The 18731-nt window shown below is 40.7% G+C and overlaps 1 protein-coding gene across 1 annotated transcript in view; it reads left to right on the top strand.

Annotated features, from left to right (window-relative positions):
* Window positions 1-239: 239 nt before the first annotated feature.
* The window catches only part of TNKS (tankyrase), a gene marked incomplete at its 5' end in the record, with an annotated part of 126364 nt that continues 107872 nt past the window's right edge, over window positions 240-18731 (top strand). The window contains 2 exons of the mRNA XM_083862058.1: window positions 240-732; window positions 7373-7597. Of these exons, the coding sequence (XP_083718184.1) occupies window positions 240-732; window positions 7373-7597 (718 nt within the window). The remainder of the gene's footprint in view (window positions 733-7372; window positions 7598-18731) is intronic.

An 18731-nucleotide genomic window follows, 5' to 3' on the forward strand; every position in this document is an offset into this window, starting at 1 on the left:
CTTTCCCGGCCCCGCCCCTCTCCCGGCCCCGCCCCGCCCCGCCCGTGGTGGCCGGCAGGGGGCAGGCGCGGCCCGCCCGGGGCGGGGGCGGTGCCGGTGGCGGTGCGGCCGCGCCCCGCGGGCCCCGTGAGGGCGTCACGTCCGTGCGCGGCGCTGGGGGTTGGCGGGCGGGCGGAAGCGCGGGCGGGGCGGCGCCGTTGCCGCAGTGACGGGCCCGGGAGGGGCGGAGCGGCGCGAAGATGGCGGCGGCGCCGCCGCGTCGCTCCCAGCACCACCATCACCACCACCACCCGCCGCCCGGCCCGGCCTCCCCGCCGCCCGCCGCCGCCGCCTCGCCGCCGCGCAGCCCCAGCCTGGCACCGGCCGCGCAGCGCCACAGCCTGGCCGGCCCCGAAGGCGAGGCGCCCCCCGACGCGGACCGGCCCCCGGCCGCCGAGTGCGCCGAGGGTTCGGCCGCCGTGGCGCCGGCCCCGCCGCCGGGCTCGGGGAGCAGCTCCAGCGGCTCGTCCTCGTCCTCGTCCTCCTCGTCCGCCTCGTCGTCGGCGGCGTCGAGCCCGGCGGCGGAGAGTCCCGAGGCGGCGGGCCCGGGCGCGGCCAGCGGGGCGTTCCGGGAGCTGCTGGAGGCCTGCAGGAATGGGGACGTGACGCGCGTGAAGCGCCTGGTGGACACGGGCAACGTGAACGCCAAGGACATGGCGGGGCGCAAATCCACCCCGCTGCACTTCGCCGCCGGTGCGTACCGGGCCTCCCCCGCCCCGCCGGGGCACCGACAGCACAAGGAGGGCTCCCCTGGTGGGTCGGGAGTGGGCAGGCTGAGCTGGGAGGAGGAGTGTGAGCGCACTCTCCCCCGGCGGCCTTTCGCTGTTAATCCCCGTCCTCTGGGTGGGACGAGTGGAAGAGGAGTTCTGGAAGCGTAAAGAGACTGTAAGATCTAAAAGTACGGACGGTGATCTCTGTGTTTGAGATCTGCTGCAAACTTGTGCAGTGGAGTTAGGATGCAGGAAACTGAAGTTCATGACGGAGTTGAGTTGAAGTTGGGGTTTCACGTGTGTTGTGACAGCTTAGGGACTCCTGTGATGCAGATGCACTTCATGGGAATCAGTTTGGATAGCTTTGTAACTCCTTTCCTTTCGGCATGGTTGGTTGCTGGTTGATGTCTGCATCTCTCGTGGTCTGAGTAGGCTGGGGAAAGGGATCAGGTGGAACAGCTGAATTGTAGAAGTTACAGACGTGTCCAGGAAGAGATGTCACTGTGATCAGAACTAACGTTATAAACGCAATTTAGCAGTAAGGACCAACAATGTAGACTAACTAGAAGTAAATATTACCTTTTGGCAAATAGAGCTGTTACAGATTACTGCAGTTCATAAAAAGAGTGTTTCTTATAGGGTGTATTCTTCACTGGGGGCACAAGGCACACAAAATTCATTATAAAAGTAAAATGAAGAAGGGCTTGTACAATTGCTGGGTCGGTGGTCAGTCTGAGATCTCTCTGGGGTGTGCCACAGTGTTACAGAACTGGACCTTATGTAGTGAAGCACACAGCTCTTGTTTGAGCTTTGTGGTGCACTGGTACATGTAAGTTAAGATAATTAACAGGTCTGTATTGAGTGGTCAGGGTTTAAATGCTGGTGTACGTCTCGAAATCACAGTTGAGATCGGTAGCAAAATGAACATTTTACGGTGCAGTGTTGCCTGGCCCACTGAACAGTGCTTTACAATTTATCAGTTAGATAACACACCCTGAGATTGTATAGGTTTGTTTTCATTTTCAAAGTGCAAGAAGCATTTGACAATGCCCCTAAGAGAACTTTTGGTCCCAGCTGTTTCCTTTTTTTCTTCTGTGATCACTGAGCTCTGCTACTGGAACGGGGCTTACCCAAGTGGAGTTTAAAACACAGCAAACTTCTGGGGAACCCTGGAACATAATACTGGTACCAACTGCAGGTGTGCTTATGAAGTTCATAATGTTTTGGAAGGCTTGAATCTGCTCTGCTAATTTTGGATTCAGCCTTGAAGTTAGATCTTGCTGCTTCCCCTAAAACTCTTGAGATCTCAGGTTGTAACTTTAGTGCCTGTACAAACTGTAGTGCTGAAGCTGCAGTGGGTAGTGTTTTCTCTGATTAGAGAAGAAGTGGACAAAATTTACTTGAAGGGGTAAGGTTTTGAAAGTCGATAATGTCATTAAGATGTTACTGTAATAGCAGTGGAAGGTGATTCATTGTAGCATGAGGAAAATAGCAGATGAAGTTCTTGTTTCAATAAATCTAACAAATTCCCATATCTATTTTTCTAGATTTAAAGACTTTCCTTAGATACCATACCTACTTTATCTCAAATTGCCGCATGTCTGGTGCCAGTGGATTAGACATGTAAGAGCATTAGGCAGATTTCTAATGACAAACATCTTGAGATCCTGCATTTTGGAAAGGCCTATAAGCAAGCATGTTGTTTAAATGCAGCTGATCTTAAGCAGTGTATACCTGCCAGTGATGCAGTGTGTTGATTTCATCTCCTTTGCGGGCCAGAGGTAAAAGGAAAGTTGTTTGCTGATGAGCAGAGCAGTCTGCTGTGTATAGGAAGCTGTGTTTTGGATAATAGCCCGTGTTTATGTGCCATACCTAGGCATGAATTGTATGGCCTTCAGTAGGGGAATGGGTGGGTGATGTGCAGGATGTCATGCTTTAAGCTGTTTTTTTCAAACTTTTTGAAGCTAAACTCTTAGATGAATAGAGTTTCACTTCTGATGTTGTGATTTGTGAAAGAGGAATTCTTCTGCTAATTTCTTCATTTCCCGTTTTTTGGGACTGGATTTTAGGGTTTTTTTTTCATTCCCGCTCCCACAGGGTACTTGACTTCTCCCCAGCTCAGTCTGTTTTTTCAGATGTCTATCTTGGCAGCAATGCCAGGCAGATAAGTTCTTTTACTGTAATAGGGAAGGATGACTTCCCCAGTTATAGTTCCTTGTAAAAAGTTTGGGTTCCCTTAAGCTTTGTAAGGTTTGTAATTTAAAAGTCATCTTTACGTCCATTCTTGTGGCAGGACTATAAAAAGAGGGACTTCTGAGAGCACTCAGAATCTGTGACAAATATGTAAGCTGGAGGTAAGATGAGCTGAAATCTGTTACCAATTATTTTAAAAGCTGGGGAAAAATCTTTCTAGAAGTTGGAGTCACCTGTGCATTATTCACTTCCAGATAAATTATGCATGGGTACATCAAATTGGAGCAACAGTTTTATCCACATTTTCTTTGTTTGGGATCCCTGAACTGCCAATCAAACTGAATAAAGGGGAATTGGTTCTTCAGCTCTGTGTTGAAGTGTTGAGTAGTGTGCTGAGTAAATCTGACCTGCTTTGGTTAGCTATTAATAGGGGAGAAATTAATACTGAGGCCATACATGGTTATAGAGGCCTCTCCTGCAAGCAGGAAAAGCATAATTTTGCTTTCATCCTCCTTGGAAAGGGGAAAACTCAGTACTGTCTCAACTTCTATGTGGGTTGCAGGATATTTGGGTCTCTGGTACCAATGCAAGCTTTGGATATTGTCCAGCAGCGTCCAAAAATCAGGTTCTAAAGATTTGAAAGTGGTTGAGTGACTTTAAAACATGTGCAAAAAAGAGAAATTAAGGGGAGATATTAATATATGTATAGCTTTTGCATTCAGTTTATTTCAATAAAAACTAGCTTGCTAAAAAAAATTAAAAAGCAACTGTACTAAACATCGACAAAGGTGTGTTTGGCTTAACTTTTTATCCATACTAGTGGCCAAAAGCAGATATCAAGGGAAGAGTTATGCACTTACTCTCTTCATATGATACTTCTGAGTGCTCTTGTTGCAGTTCATAGCTCAGCAATTGTTTGACCGAAACTCAGTTTTTAAATGTTATTAGGAGGTGATCCTGTGCTAAGGAGTTCATTAAATAACTGGCCTGTTAACTTGTGTTAGAAGTAACTTGTTTTCTCTTGTGCTTTGCACACTCTTCACTGGAATATTCTGTGTTCCACTTAACGATTCTCTTCTTCAAACTGGGTTGAATGAGACAAACTGTTTCACTCACTTGTCTTTCTCTACTGCATTCCTTTGATCTAAAGATGTGTTACCTCTTTTCTTTGAGAAAGATCTTAACTGTCATTGTTTATTTCACCAAAATAAGAACATCTTTAGTGTACTGTATGCCCCTCAGTAGCTGAAAATAGTTGTTATTGCCAGTGTTTTCTGTTCTTGTAAACTGGCCCGACAGTTCTGTGTTTGTAAAATACTTTTTTTGCCATTATAACCAAATGATTTGCTTATTCTGTGTGTATGTGAGAGGTATATTTTTTTCCTGTTGGGAATGTTATTGGCTTTTTCTAATAGTTGGATGATTTTAGTCTATGTGATGAGGTGTCACATTTTAGGTGTAATTTGTATGGGATATGGTGTGACTTTACTCTCAGCCTGAGATATATCCTGTGCATCTTGTGGTTTGTGAGTTGAAGTGCCTGTACTGGTTCGTTGTGTTTGAAACAGGTTAACAGTGATGCATTCATGGTGTGTGTGTGTCATCCTCCATGCAGAGCACTCACATATCAAGGCTGATTTTCTGTGACTTTTCTGCCATTAATATAACTGGATGGAGAGGACTCCTGTGTCTGAAATCCCAGCTTTTTTTGGGAGCCAGCTTGGTAACATACTTGCTTTTTCCTTTCTGGAGGAAGGTTGAGCCCTACAAAAGGATATATATGTATTTCCTGCTGACACCTTGGTTCATATGCTTTTAGACCTCATCCTTTCTGTAAATCATTAACAGTGGCACCTCTTTCAGAAGTGACTAGGTGGATGGACCTGGTAGAAATGAGCTGAGTCCTACTCAATTTCTTCATATAGCCGTAGTCATAAGCTTGTCCAGTTCCACACCCACTTAATGGGAAGTTAAACTTATTTTTGATCATGAAGTTAGCCTCTCATGTTCTTGTGCAATGCATTTTTATAGCTTTACAGGTGTTCTCTTTCTAGTGTTTTACCCAGGGATATCGAGAGTACTAATAATAATTGCTGAACTGTGGCTTAGTGCCCACTCTGTACCAAGAAGAGGTAGAAGGTTCCAGGAGTGGCTTTTGGAAGTTATGAACTGGGATCACAAAGTGAAGTGTTCTTGGTCTCACCAAAGCTCAGACTTGGAGAAACCTGTTTTAAGGTGACTTGTTAAAGCATCAGTGATACAGCTTGTTTTCTTTCTGCTTGTGTGTGTTATAATGGCAAAAAGCTGTTGGGGGAGAGCAGTTTTGTTCTAAGCATGCCTTTAATATCACTGGTAATAACTGTCGGAAGTCTAATCACTTTGAGAAGACCAGTGTAAATAACTATGCTCTAGAAAATTTCTGGAGTAAGCAGCTTTAATCCTGAAGGCAAAGGGATCTCACTTGGGTTGGGAAGCAGTCAGTGGTCAGTTTAAGAGAGCTGATGGGAGTTGGTTTGTCAGCCAGCAAGCTGTTAATCATAAAAATACAAGCTGCTTTGACGTATGTGAGTGAGATGAGCAACTGCAGAGGCAGAGCTGATCTAAGTAGCTACTGAGTGTTTCTTGAGGGAGAGCCAGGAAATGGCAAGAAGTAGTTGGTAACTTATGACAAACTTCCACTCTGTGCAGAGATACCAGAATCGACCACTCTGCCTGTGCTGCAATGTACAGCAAATTTGATTACATTACTGGGGAAAGCTTTGCTTGAGACATCATTCTTAAACTACTCTGACTCATTGCAGGTGTCCCCTATGTCCCTGCCATAGAAGAGATGTCTGACCTCACACAGGTGTTTGTAAAGCCAAGTCACTGTTTAATTCTTTCATGTGCAGCTTAAAATGGGGTTAATAATCTTCCTCTGGATTCATATGGACACAATGAAGATCGCAAATTGTGTAGTCAATTAGGAAACATCCTGGCAGTCTTAGAGCCTCAGAGCCTGCAAAATGCACACTTTTTCATGTAAAAAAAAAAAAAAAAAGATGAATCAATAAATTACCTTGACTTTGAAAATTTTTCTTTAATGTTTTTGGTAGCATTTGTGTTACATGAACTCTGTTAGTGTCACGAGTGTATTACTTAGAAGAAAATTTCAGCTTGCTTTCTTTGTGACTAGTAACTTGTTCTCTTGAATTATCTTCTAATACTTTGTGCAATATGTCTCCTTCCCATTTAAATTTTTTTGAAGGAATTTGCAAGAGAATATAAGTGCAAAATCTTAGACCTTCAGTAACATTGAGCCAGGTGCACTTTTTCACAGCTTGAAGACTTTTTAGTTTACTTAGTTAAATCACTCACAGTTTAAATGTTTTCTGTCTAGTGAAATGGGAGAAATGCTTGGAAAAGTCTTAGGGAAAAGTGTGATCCCAGTGCGTGCTATAGTAAAGCAGTGACACACAATGACTTAGCCTGGACTTCTTTCACCCTTTGCTTATAGCATAAAACCATTCTGAAAAAGTCATGTGTCTAAGACTGCTCCTCCACCTCCAAGGGCTTGTATTCCCATCTAAACTGTGTTTAGTGCTCTAACAAATGGGATTACATTTAATAGGAGCATCTTTCCAGCTTTGCTTAAGATCCCAGTGATACCTGCAGGTGTGCTTAGCCAGTGTTTATACACTTCTGTAAAATTTAACTCCTTTTGGAGACTTGTTCTTAAATCAGGAGGTGAAAGGAGGAAGAAAAACACCTAATGAGAATCATAAGTCTTCCATGTCATAAGTCAAACTGTGCACATAGCAGCTTTGCAGTGATTGGAATTGGCATTTGGAGGAGTTCTTGCTATGTTGTGATAAAGTTTCATTAATTGGGCAGTGAGTGAAACAGTTCAGCTGATCAAAATGATTACTTGATGTATTGTACTCACCAGGGAAAGCATTCTTCTAGTTCTACAGGGAAGTCAGTTGGGTTTTTTGCCAAGCTTCCTGAAAATTTGGCAAATAATTATGTGAATAATAATAATTAGGTTGTCTGTAAACTGTTACCACGTGAAAGCTTTTGACTAACTGAAGGGAGGTTTAAAGTGGAAACCCTAATGGGCACGTGTAAGAGTGGGTACAACCTGATGCTCCTGTTACTTTCCTTGCATCCCTCTCTCATCATTCAGCGTGCTCAGCCTTTGTAGAACTTCTTAATGAGATGGAGTGGCAGCCAGGGAGGCTGTGATACCACACAGTTCAATCCTGTCAGGACTGCAAGTGAACTGTCCAGCTGTTGTTTGCGCAGGTGAACAGAGTCTGACTTTATGGTGAAATAAACTGAGAAGTAGATGAGGGACATGGATAATATACACCGAACCAAGAGTGAACAGTTTTAGGTACTAAATCATGTTGTTTTGCCAGACAAATGAACAGAAATATGTTTTCTTGCAGGTTTTGGAAGAAAGGATGTTGTAGAGCACTTGCTGCAGACGGGAGCCAACGTTCATGCTCGTGATGACGGAGGACTGATCCCCCTGCACAATGCCTGCTCCTTTGGTCACGCAGAAGTGGTCAGTCTGCTGCTCTGTCAGGGGGCAGACCCAAACGCCAGGGACAACTGGAACTACACTCCTCTGCATGAGGCTGCCATCAAGGGGAAAATAGATGTGTGTATTGGTAAGTGTCTGTCACTGGTTAGGTTGCAATTTTACCTGATTATATTTGGTGAAGCTGTAATTGTTTATGTGCTGAACTTGGGATGAAAGATGTTGCTCGTTTTAAAAGTGAACTACTTTCAATCTAGCAGGTAGGTACAGTGATAGTAATTTAACTTTTTCTTGGTCTGTGATACAAGGTTCGTGGAACTTATATCAGAAAAACTGTCCTGGAGAGATTGGATGAAGTCTTCTTGTTTGTTAAATTACAGTATTTAAAATCTGAATATGTAGGTTTGTCTTTCTTGGTTGCTGTCAAGAAAACTAGCTTTACCAGCTAGATAGTGGTTTGATAGTGGTTTGTTGTGTTTTCTTTTTTTTCCCCGTCTGCTCTGTATGTTGTAACAGTGGTTAGGAAGATGGTAAACCTTTCATTCCATGCAGTATGGAGAAACAACTCCGTCCTTTGGAGCTTTCCAGTGCAATTTATAGGACACCATTGTTCAGTGGTGATCTATCTTCAGTATGTGTTTTGTAGCCTGGAGCCAAAGCAATTTCAAATAAAATTGAACGCTTCAACTGTTTAAAATTCGTTGAGAACATACAAAGAGCTTTTTGGTCAGGATGTCTTTAACTTCTGTGGGTTTTTTTCTGTACTTAGTAGTACTTTATTTCCTGAATAGGAGCTTCTATTTTTATTTTTTTACACTCAGCAGTTTCTTGAACTTACACTCTTTTAACATCTACTAACTTGGATAAAATCGTCTGCTCAGCATTTCTTTTTAATCAAACGTGTGAAGGAAAGCCTGGATTTTAGGCACTTTAGTTAAGATTATGAACTATATGTTCTATGTGTTATCCAGATGACAAGACGCAATTATCAGACTTTCAGATACTGTCTTTTTTTCTGAAAGTTTTATTACATAGAATTCCTTCAGAGAAAGCTACAAAACTTATAGAACGAAATCTTGCATTAGCTTTATTGCAATATTTAAGTCATTATTTAAAAATAAACGCCAGAAATTGAGTGAAGGAAAATTGGAGGAAACACCAGAATATAATTTTTCAGTCTGTTTCTTCTTTTTACAAGCAATGTGATGGATCCATTTCTTCTCTGTATGCAAGGTAAAACATGGAGAATATACTATAGAAATTGAATCTAGTTGCTTATGCAGCCGTATGTGGGAAGAGATCCACTCATATAGTAGGTTCAGTCTACTATGACAATGTTGAATGGACAAGTAAGTTTAATTCCAGTCAGTAACTGGAGTCTAGTATGGGACTTAAAGGAAGTAATTGCTTTGGTCTGTTTTGTGATTTTGAGAACTGCTGACTGCAAATCCAAATTAAATGGAAGGAAGTTTGACAGTAAGAGGCTGAATAGAAAATTCATCTTTTGCTTTGGAAAAGATTTGTCTTTCTCAGTTATTGAAACCTCGTATTGGAGCAGGAAAGGGTGCAGCAGCACACTTTTGTGTTTATAGATAAGATGAAAGGTGGTTTTGACAGAGGTTTTAGGATTTGTCAGGGCAAGACAGCATGGGTAGTGTTGTTTTGGGTGGTTTGTCTAAAGTCTTTGCTCTGGAGGAGTTGGGTCAGCTGAAGAGGCAGATCATGGGATACATCCCTTTTGATGTACAATGCTGGTTAGTAATTTAGGATTATTTAGATCTAATTTCTATAATCAAAGAACTGATGATACCTTTAAAGTTCACTCATAATTCAGCAAGAAGTTGTGGACTTGGTGAAAGGAAGTACAGGATTAAATTTATGGCTTGCATTACACAGAACTTCGTTCTGTATTCTGTGCACAGATTAGATCTGTGACTCTAAATGTTGGTGCTAGACTCTAGGGTATGATCCATGTATATGTAAATGTTCAGCATGTAGTACTTACTGATCAAATCATGAGCCTCTTTTGCTGTCTGGAGCAGTTTTAGGGTTCCTTGGTGTTGGGAAAGATGGGACAGGAAGGGCTTGTGAATATGATTGCCTAGTAAGAAATACTGGAGATGTAAAACCTGTGAGTGAAATAGAAATGAAAGCCAGCTTTGAGATGTGATCATGGCAGGCAGGAAGATGGTGATTAGCTGGAGATAGGTTGAGGGATAGAAAACAAAAAGACTCAAGAATGTAGCCCCTCTCCACCCTGCCAAGGCATCAAGGAAAAAGTAGATAAGAAAAGTAGTCTTTAGAGTTTAAAATATAGGATGATATAGTAATATAATAGTTCTCACAGGCTGCATACAAAGTTTGTAGGTTTTGTATCTTGCGCCTGGTTGGTCACTGTAAATTAGAATATTCAACACAAAAGGAGATAGAATGTATTGTAATAAGGTGCTCTCTCTCTTACCGCTCTGACCCCTGCACTCTTCTTACCTCTCTTACCCCTCTTAGCTTTTTTACCTCCCTTACCTCATACCCTCTCTCTCTCTTCCTCTCTCTTTGGGGCATCCCTCCAGCCCAGGCTGGTGGCTGGAAGCAAAGCCCTTTTTACCCACGACCCTTGCAATAAAACCATGTTTTTCTAGAATATCTCAAGTCTGCAGAGTTCCTTCTCCCCACCATCCATGGATGCTCCTACACTTGGAAGCAGTGAGCAGGCTTCTATCACTATACACAGTTATTCTCCAATCTGCCTGCAAGTATTCTGGAAGAACTTTGGGGCATTTTTTGATGATTTATTTTTAACAAGCAAGCATGATGCTGTTGTGCTTGGTTTAGTTACAGTTATCCATGTATATTGTACTTCAGTCAGATTTTTCATTTGTCAGGATGAGAGTCCCTGCTAAAGGCAGTGTCACTGGTCACCAGATTATTATGTACTGTAGTATGATGCTACTTTGGGATTTACTTGATTCTGTAAGACTGATAGGACATCAGTCTAGACAAGGAAGTCTGTTCTTTCATGTTTGCAGTGATTTTGCAATTTATATCTAGTGGGTAAGCATGTTTTGCTGTCCTTGGCAAAATTCCTGATTCTTTCTAGCAGTTTTATATAAAACTTATATTTTAAGGTCTTCAGCTTTAATTTCAAAGTCTTTTGAAGGAACACGTTATACACAGGGATAATGCAGCAATGTTTTTAGGGCATGAATTCTGACTAGGAATATTTTAGTAGCTTTGTGGAATACATTGTACAGTACTGCTGTTTACATCTTAAGTGTATGCTGTTGCAACTGATATGATGGAAGAAACTGGTCTGTTAAAAAAAAATTAAAATTTAAAGAACACATCCTTGGAGCACTTCTTTTTAAACAAGCAGGGCGTGCTTTTTAAAAAGCATTGTTTGAAGAACAGGTAATCCTAACACAACCTAGATTTTTTTGCTCAATTTAGATATCTGAAAAGTGATAGACTGTGTAGAAATTAGTCATCTAACCTCATTTTTGGCTACCTACTCTTGGCATCTTTTTCCGAATGATATAATGAGTGAAAATTTTCCACTTTACCTTCTCTCCTTTTCTTCTTCTGCACTACCCAGCCTGCGTATTTTCTGTATCACATCTAGCATGGAACACTTTTTTTTGGTCACTTCACGTGTCAAAAAGGGAAAAAGTGATAATTGACCAGAGTGTGGAGATATAGCATGTTCATGAATAATGATTTTTCAGAGAAAAATTTGAGACATTGAAGCATGGTAGCAAGACCAGCAAAAGACAGGTAGTGACTGCAGCAGTAAAATGCTCTTGTGTCTAGCACAGGTGTTGGAATGGAGTTTTAATATTTGTGCTAAAGATACTGTGGATACCCAGCTTTTGTGCTGAGTTTAGGGTAACAGATACAAACTCTGGCACTGGGAGAAGCTTGTGTAGAAATAAGAAGTATACATGAACTGATGAAAACTCACCAGACTGTGTACCAAGGAAACTGTAAGACGGCAAATAGCTGATGTGAGTTCTTTCCTCTGTTTTACTGCATATTGCAGTCATAGGACAGTGTAGGGAGAAGTGCTGAGTTTGGGAGGAGTATTGGCTCCCCTAGGTGGCAGCTGCTTTTGTGTTCCAGGTCTGGAAGGGAAGGTCTTGATAAGCAGTACTCATCTGGTTTGCTGACTGTCTCTTCCAATGTGTTCAGTCACTGCAGATCTGTTTAGTTGCCAAGTAATTACACTTGGAAACATTGTTTGCTTTATGTAATCAGTTTTTGGACTAAATTTATTGAAACATTGGAACCAGTTGTTAGTGTCCTCCGGTGTTTGTCTTCTAGGATTGCTTTATCTGTCAGGAGGATGCATTTTCGGTGTCTGTGAACTGCTTATAGAGCTAATGGAAAGTGGTTTTGTTTCTCAGTGTTGTATTTGGTCCTGGAGTAGTGGATGAGTGGTGAACTCTGCAATGTCCATTTGAAGGAATGTTGTGATGTCAGGGCAGTGACATTTTTTTCTGGGGAGAAAAAAATATCCATTTCTTCAGTCTGACTGCAATATGGACTTTCAGATGAAGATCCACATAGCTCATTTTTTTTCCAGAAATGGCATGTAGCTCATGATGCTCAGAGATGTAAGAGCCTTGAATGTATCCTTCTTTCTTATGGCAATCAGCAGTTTAGGAACTTGATAAACAGGCTGCACTTGAACTGTGTTGTATAGCAATTTGTGTACAAAATTCCTGAAAGTTCTAATTCACTTCTTAAATGCTTTCATACTTTTGACTTTGAAGATGTTCTGTGGCAAGAGAATTTTACAGTTTAAAAGTCTTCTAAAAGTCTTTAAAAGCTCTGGAGGAAAACAACTCTTCCTTTTTTTTGAAGAGGAAATTATTCTTGATTTCTTGATAACTTCTCTTGCAAGCTGTTCAGGACTTTCATGAGAATTAGTGATCAGTCATTTCTGTTTGCAGTTTGCATGTTCTTTGTGATTTTATAGATATCTCTCTTTTTTCTTCTATCAAATGTCAGATGTCTCTTTTCCAAGCTGAGGAACATAGTCTTCTGTTAATTCATCCTGTTGAATACCTCCACGCCCACCCATTTTTTTAAGGGTGAGTGGTTGGTTTGGGGGATATGGACCTCAAAAATGGGTGAAGTAGATATATGGGGTATCCTAATTTTCTTTCTCATTTGGTTTTCTGGTTGCTGAGCACTGTATGGGAGTAGTTCAAGGTAGTTCCTGTGTGCTAACAGCTCCTTTAAAACTATTTATATAGCATAGTTGGGTGGTTTTTTTTTTTTGTTTTTTTTTTTTTTTTTAACCGACTAGGCTAAAAATAACGTTACAGAAGCTGTGCTTGTGCAGTTTTTCCGGGTTTGTTTTGCCCTCCAGTATGTTTGTTTCTGCAGAAGCTGTAGCTGTTCTTGCATAGATTTTTGTTCTTTTTCAGTGTGGACCTCCAGTTATGTGTTGATATCTATAGGACTGCTAGGCTAAATATTATCTCAGGCATCATACACCTGCTGAGTTTTTAGAGGGCATTCTTCAAAATATGCAAACACAAGCATCTTCTGTGGTGATGCCACGATTTATGGATCTGAACATACAGACTACTGTAGTAATTTTAGGGAAATAAAAAATTCTATCTACTGAAAAGCTCCCTTCATCACTGTACAAAGCTGTAAAAGTTTTTAAAAATCACTTTTAGCCCATGGACTGCTAAAAGGATCCATCCAGAATTACTTAATGTGACTTGAGACTAGTGTTTTTAATGGCTTCCTCAATCTAGTTATAAAATCTACTGCAAAAATCCTGTGGCATGGTGAATTTACTGTTCCAGTGCTATGAAGTGACCTCTAATGGTACTGTCAAGGTGCATTTGTCTCTTTTTGACCAGAGAACTTCGTGTAACTTGATTTTTTTCTTTACCCTTTTTGCACTTGAAAGATACAACAAGCAAGCAAGCTCAATCTTTTTTAAGCTAACAGCTTTTCTGATGTATAGGTCATGCCCTTAATATAGGGATCACTGTTATTTAAATGCTTCTTTGTAAGCATGTCAAAACATTCCTCACCCTGCTGTGCTTCCTCACAACTGAGGAAGGAGAAGAATTCATTAGTTATTATCCTCTGCTAGTATGCATGATTTGACTGAAAGATGTGGAGGGAGTATTTTGTGACCCCTTTCTGCAGTGCAGAATCCTAACCTTCTCTTAGGATTTTAAAAAAAATCTATGAAAGGTAGTTTATGGGTAGAAACAGCACACAGTAAACCTTAAAGGAATTGTAGAAAAGGTAAAATCATGGAACTGCTAAAATCTTTGAACCACTTGTTTGTTTGGTCGCCTTGCAAAGAAGATGTTTACAGCAAATAGTGTAATTATTGCAGTTTATGATAATTTTGTCCTAAGAGATTTTAGAATGGTTAGTGTTTCCAAGCAGAGGAACTGTATTTCTGTAAAAGTTAAAGCAGTGTCTGATTTTATTACCTGAAAAATAGTGATGATAATAATAAAAAATCATAAGAAGCGCTATCAAGGAGCAAAATTGTATAATAGCCAGTTCTTTTTGGAGGTGGAGTGACAGGGAGAAGATTTGGTATATTAACTGAAAAATAATTATACTGGCTTAGATTTATCCGCTGGATAGACAGAAGCCTGTAAGAAGACTAGTAGCTTCTTAATAGGAATTAGAGGGGATATTGCTAATTGAGGTCCTTTGGGATCTGGTTGTGCACGTCGTTTGTGGGAGAGATGTACTGAATTCCTGAAGACTCTCTTGGAGAACTGGTGTTCTAGAAGGAAGCTTAGAGGCAAAGAGGCATCCTGGATATCTGATGTTCAGAGGCTTGTAAAATCATTGGAAAATACTCTCAAGTAAGTACTTACTGCTTTGTGTAAAATGTTGTAACTGTTGCTGTTTATATCAGAAGATTCTTAATATTGTTACTCTTCCTGCTTTGACTTTTGAACTACTGAATTGGAGTACTACTGTTACTGATTGTTCATAGTGTGTTGTGGGGAGGCAGTGACTTGTATTTGAATTTTTTTAACTTGCAGAAAAATTTAAAGAGCCCTAGACTGTTCTTGTGTACCAGAATTGTAAGATTTGCTCCATTAGGAGGACATGAATTATTCCCTACAGTGTGGAACTTTCCTATCTGTTAGCTGCAGTTAATATTGATATGAAAGAAAAGATACTTTGTGATTTGTTAAGCTTAACCACAAGCAGTCCTTGTTAACAGCCTCTATCTCTTGTATGTCCCAGTATGCAAAATAAAAATCCTAGCTATTCTTAATAATATTTATTATTCAGATGCTAATCAAAGCCAAATCAGTTGTTGTGGAAGCAGGCTCATCAGACTGTAAGGGTTAGGAATTATTTTGGTCTGTTTCTGCTCTGTAAGTTACAGCATATGTTTGGAACCCTGCGTCTTTGAGTAGCAAAGCAGTTTTAAACCCACTGACCCAAACACCTAATAATGCTCTTTTTCTTATCCTGTTTCTTCATGGGGTCTTTCTCAAGGAAACCTTGCATGATAGCAGACACAGGATGGAAATTTCATGTTTTAGCTTGAGCGGAAGAATACTTCTGTTGTCTCAGTTAAGGACTTGTTCATGGTTTTAGAAAGTGTCATGTCCTCTAACTGCTTGTTTAAGCTATGTTAGCTTCTAAATGTTAATATTCATCACAGAAATGAAACCCTCGATGGCCGAGTCTCACATTTTTTGCATCTACGGTGTAGTTCAGTAGTCTGTACTTCAGACTTGCCCTGTGGAAAGAGACCTGAGAATAAGGCTGCCTTCTCTGTGAGCTGTTGGGGGTGGAGGAACCCACGACTGAAAGAATACATTGGTAATTGGGAGGCATTGTAGTACTGTTGTCATAGTAACAATGGACTGGAGTGTGAGACAACAGGGCTTTTGTCAAAAGTGACAACAGAAGATGGTTTGGGGCATTCTGCCATGGCATATACAACTGCAGTGCTCCCTGGTGGCCTTGGGCAAAAAAACATGAGGGAAATGGATCAATTCCTGTATGAGAAGGATGGATCAATTCCTGTATGAGAAGGATGCCTCTTCAGTGTGTGGCATCTTTGTGAAGATGGGTCTGTTATGGAGTGTAGTCTCCGGAAGTTACTGTATGCTGGTACCTGTGCATGTGTAGCTGTGATAGACACTTTTGGGAGAGATGTCTCTGAGCAGTGTCAGTCACACATATGTACCCCACAAAGAAAGGTCTTGGAGTGCAGGGAACCTTAAAATAAGTGGATCATTGATGCAAGGTGGAAGTGCCGAACCACAACATATTTTTACAAGGACCAAGCATTGAGCTGGATTAATCCTCAGGTTAAATCCTCTTCAGAAACAAAATCAATAGTAAACATTATAGCAGAGAGGATGATGTTTTGTACAAATCAAGTGCCTTGCACTTGAATGGGATTTAATGCAATGCAGAATTTGAAAGCTATCTTTCTATTAGATTTGAATTGTATTGACAGTTAATATGTTATCAGCTATCTAGGTTTTAGACTTTTTCCCAGTCCTGTTTCTTTTTCAAAATTCAGGTGTCAGGAAAACAATTTTTTTCCCTTTTTGCTTGCTTAGCACAGGAGGATCTGTGGAGAACAAAGAAACGAGTAATTTATTTTATGATGTTTCTTTAAAAGTGTTCGTCAAATCAGAATCTGATTTCTTGTAGTGAAGAAGGTGGTACAATAATGTGAAAACACTGGAAAAATTTGGAAAATTTGCTATAGGGTCTTCCTGGGAAGTTAAGATCTTCAAAAGTACTGATGTTAGCTGTTTGCAAATTGGGAGGGAGGGGAAGAAGTTGCCTATCATTTAGAACAGTGGAATGGAACAGATGGTCCTCTTGCAGACAATGAAACTGCTTTCAGATGTCCGGTATGAGTTTAGAGTGGCTTGCTAAATATCTTGCAGAAATAATTAATGTTACGGGACGACACTTCTGATTACTGTAGCAATATCTACTTTTAGCTTCTCAGCGGAACCGTGTGGTCCTTAATGCAGTTCATGTGTGGTTTGAAAACAATCCATAGATATATGTGGAGATGTTAAAAGCATAAATGAGTGGAGCAAATTCCAGCAGAGGTCTCAGATGTTTTCTTAGACTAATGGAAAACATTGATTAAAGTATTACTACAGGATATAAAGGTCTTGCTTTTAAAGATGTGTAGGCAAATCAGTCTTTGTCATATAGTGAATAAAGGAAGGTATCTCTTTTTAATGATTTGGTTTTTCTGTAAAGCATGTAAAGCAAGTGTGCAAAATTAACTGTGGGTGCCTGAAGCCTACTGAAAATACTGAACTCTTGCCTCTTGTTCTGGGTGGTCTTCACTTCAGCTATTTGTGCAGCTAGAACTCGTGGTTGATAAGCAATCTCCTGTAATTAATTGTTTCACTATGTTTATACAAATGCACCAGGCAGCAGCAAGGCTGAGGTGTCTGATGTGAATCCTGCTATTCATGCTGCTGTGTGTAGTCTTTGTATTTTGCTGATATCTTGTCCAAGCAAGCAATACTGAGCATTGCCTCGATTGGGCACAGTACTCTTGACCTAACTATAGTATTAGATACTGAATGTATATGATGAGGGATGGAAGAAGAACAGTTTGTTTTGATATTCTTCTTTGGGGTGATACAAGGATGGCACAGGACATGGGTGACCCAGGGAAAAGAGCCCACTCAGACTGATGTGACGTGCATCGTTCCCTAGCGTGAGACCTATAGCATTGGTGGTCTCACACCTGACAGATTGAGACTTTTGCATTGCAGAATAATTGCTTGTCAAGGACCTAATGTTAAATATGCCAAGACTTGCACTGCTCTGTATCAATAGGCCATGGTGGTGAGCAGTTCTAGGGCTACAGGAGAAAAAGTGGATATAGCATTGGACTTTAAAAATTGACAGCAATGTTACTATTTTTCTTAATAATGTGATCTAGTTGCTGGGGAAAGTTTACAAGACTGATACCTGTAGTCAGTTGCTAGGTAGTCAGTTGTTATTAGAGTTCTGGGTCTGCTTGAACTTAGTACATTCTTAGCTACCTCATTTTACTTCATAAACAGAATTTTTGAGAATACTTGTGTCATCTGACTAACCTGTAGCTTTAACCACATTTTAATGGTCGGAACAACTTGTTATTCCTAAGATTTCAAATGTTACTTGTATCTCTTAAACATTTGCTAACTATGTTGTGGACTAATGACTGAGTTTACAAAATTGACGTAAGGTTCAAGTTTATGCAAAATATGCAAAAGTTATCTTACGTTTTGGGGCTTCTTTAATCTAAAGAGTTTCAGGTCTTAATCACATCAAAATGTCACTCTGTTTGTGCCATAGGGTGTGTGACTAAGACACCATCTGCTTACTGTTGAAAGCTGGTAGGCACTGAAATTGACCTCTGGAAAAGGAGGAATGTGCTTGTGGAATGTGACAGTTTTTCTGGGGTTTGGTGATTGTTGTTTTTTTTTTTCCCATCTTGTGCTTGCCTCATGAATGGTGGGATGAGAGCTGCTGCTAGGATTTAAATCCTTTCAGTTAATGTTTTTTCAGATGCTTTTCTGTTTTGGAAAAATGGTAGATCCAGGACAGGTTCGCATAAACTTTTAAGATCTCTTTGTTCATGTTGGTTCTCAATTGTTAGATCTTGGTTGACTGGCAAATAGTGCCTTCTGATAGCCACACAGCTAATTTTACATGGAATCTCTAACTTGACTTCCACCAGGACTTTTTTCCCCTCAAACTTCACTGGGAAGAAGTGGTTAGCTTACTCAGGAGGTTGGAATTAATCTTTGCTTTCTCTTAACTCTTCTCAATTCCTTTTTCTCTCAGGATGTTCATTGTTGACCTGATTTGCCTCAGTGACTGCTTTTGCTTTTCAAGGACCCTGAAAGCAGGGCTCTTAATCTGTCAAGTGGGATGTCGGGATTATAGCTGACATTTATTTGAATGAAACTTGAAGTAGAAAGGTGAATTAGTTCAGAGAAGTTAAATTGGCACCAAGCAATGAAGACTTGTCCTTAAAGTAGCTTTCAGCGTGGGATATAGGTGAAAGCATAAATTTCCCAGACAGTAGAGCAACAGTTATGATTTCTAGGTGTTCAGTATGGTATATTAAACCAATTACTTGAAGCTTAAGTAGTTGCAGAATTGCTGTTTGCAAGGAAAGGGGTTGTGATTTAGTTGTTGCGTAATGAGTCCTCAATTCATACCATCTACAAATGGGATAAATGGTTTTTGTTAGGTTTTTTTGGACCCCT

The sequence above is a fragment of the Zosterops lateralis genome, assembly GCF_965231275.1.
Source record: "Zosterops lateralis genome assembly, chromosome: 5".
NCBI classification, from domain to species: domain Eukaryota; kingdom Metazoa; phylum Chordata; class Aves; order Passeriformes; family Zosteropidae; genus Zosterops; species Zosterops lateralis.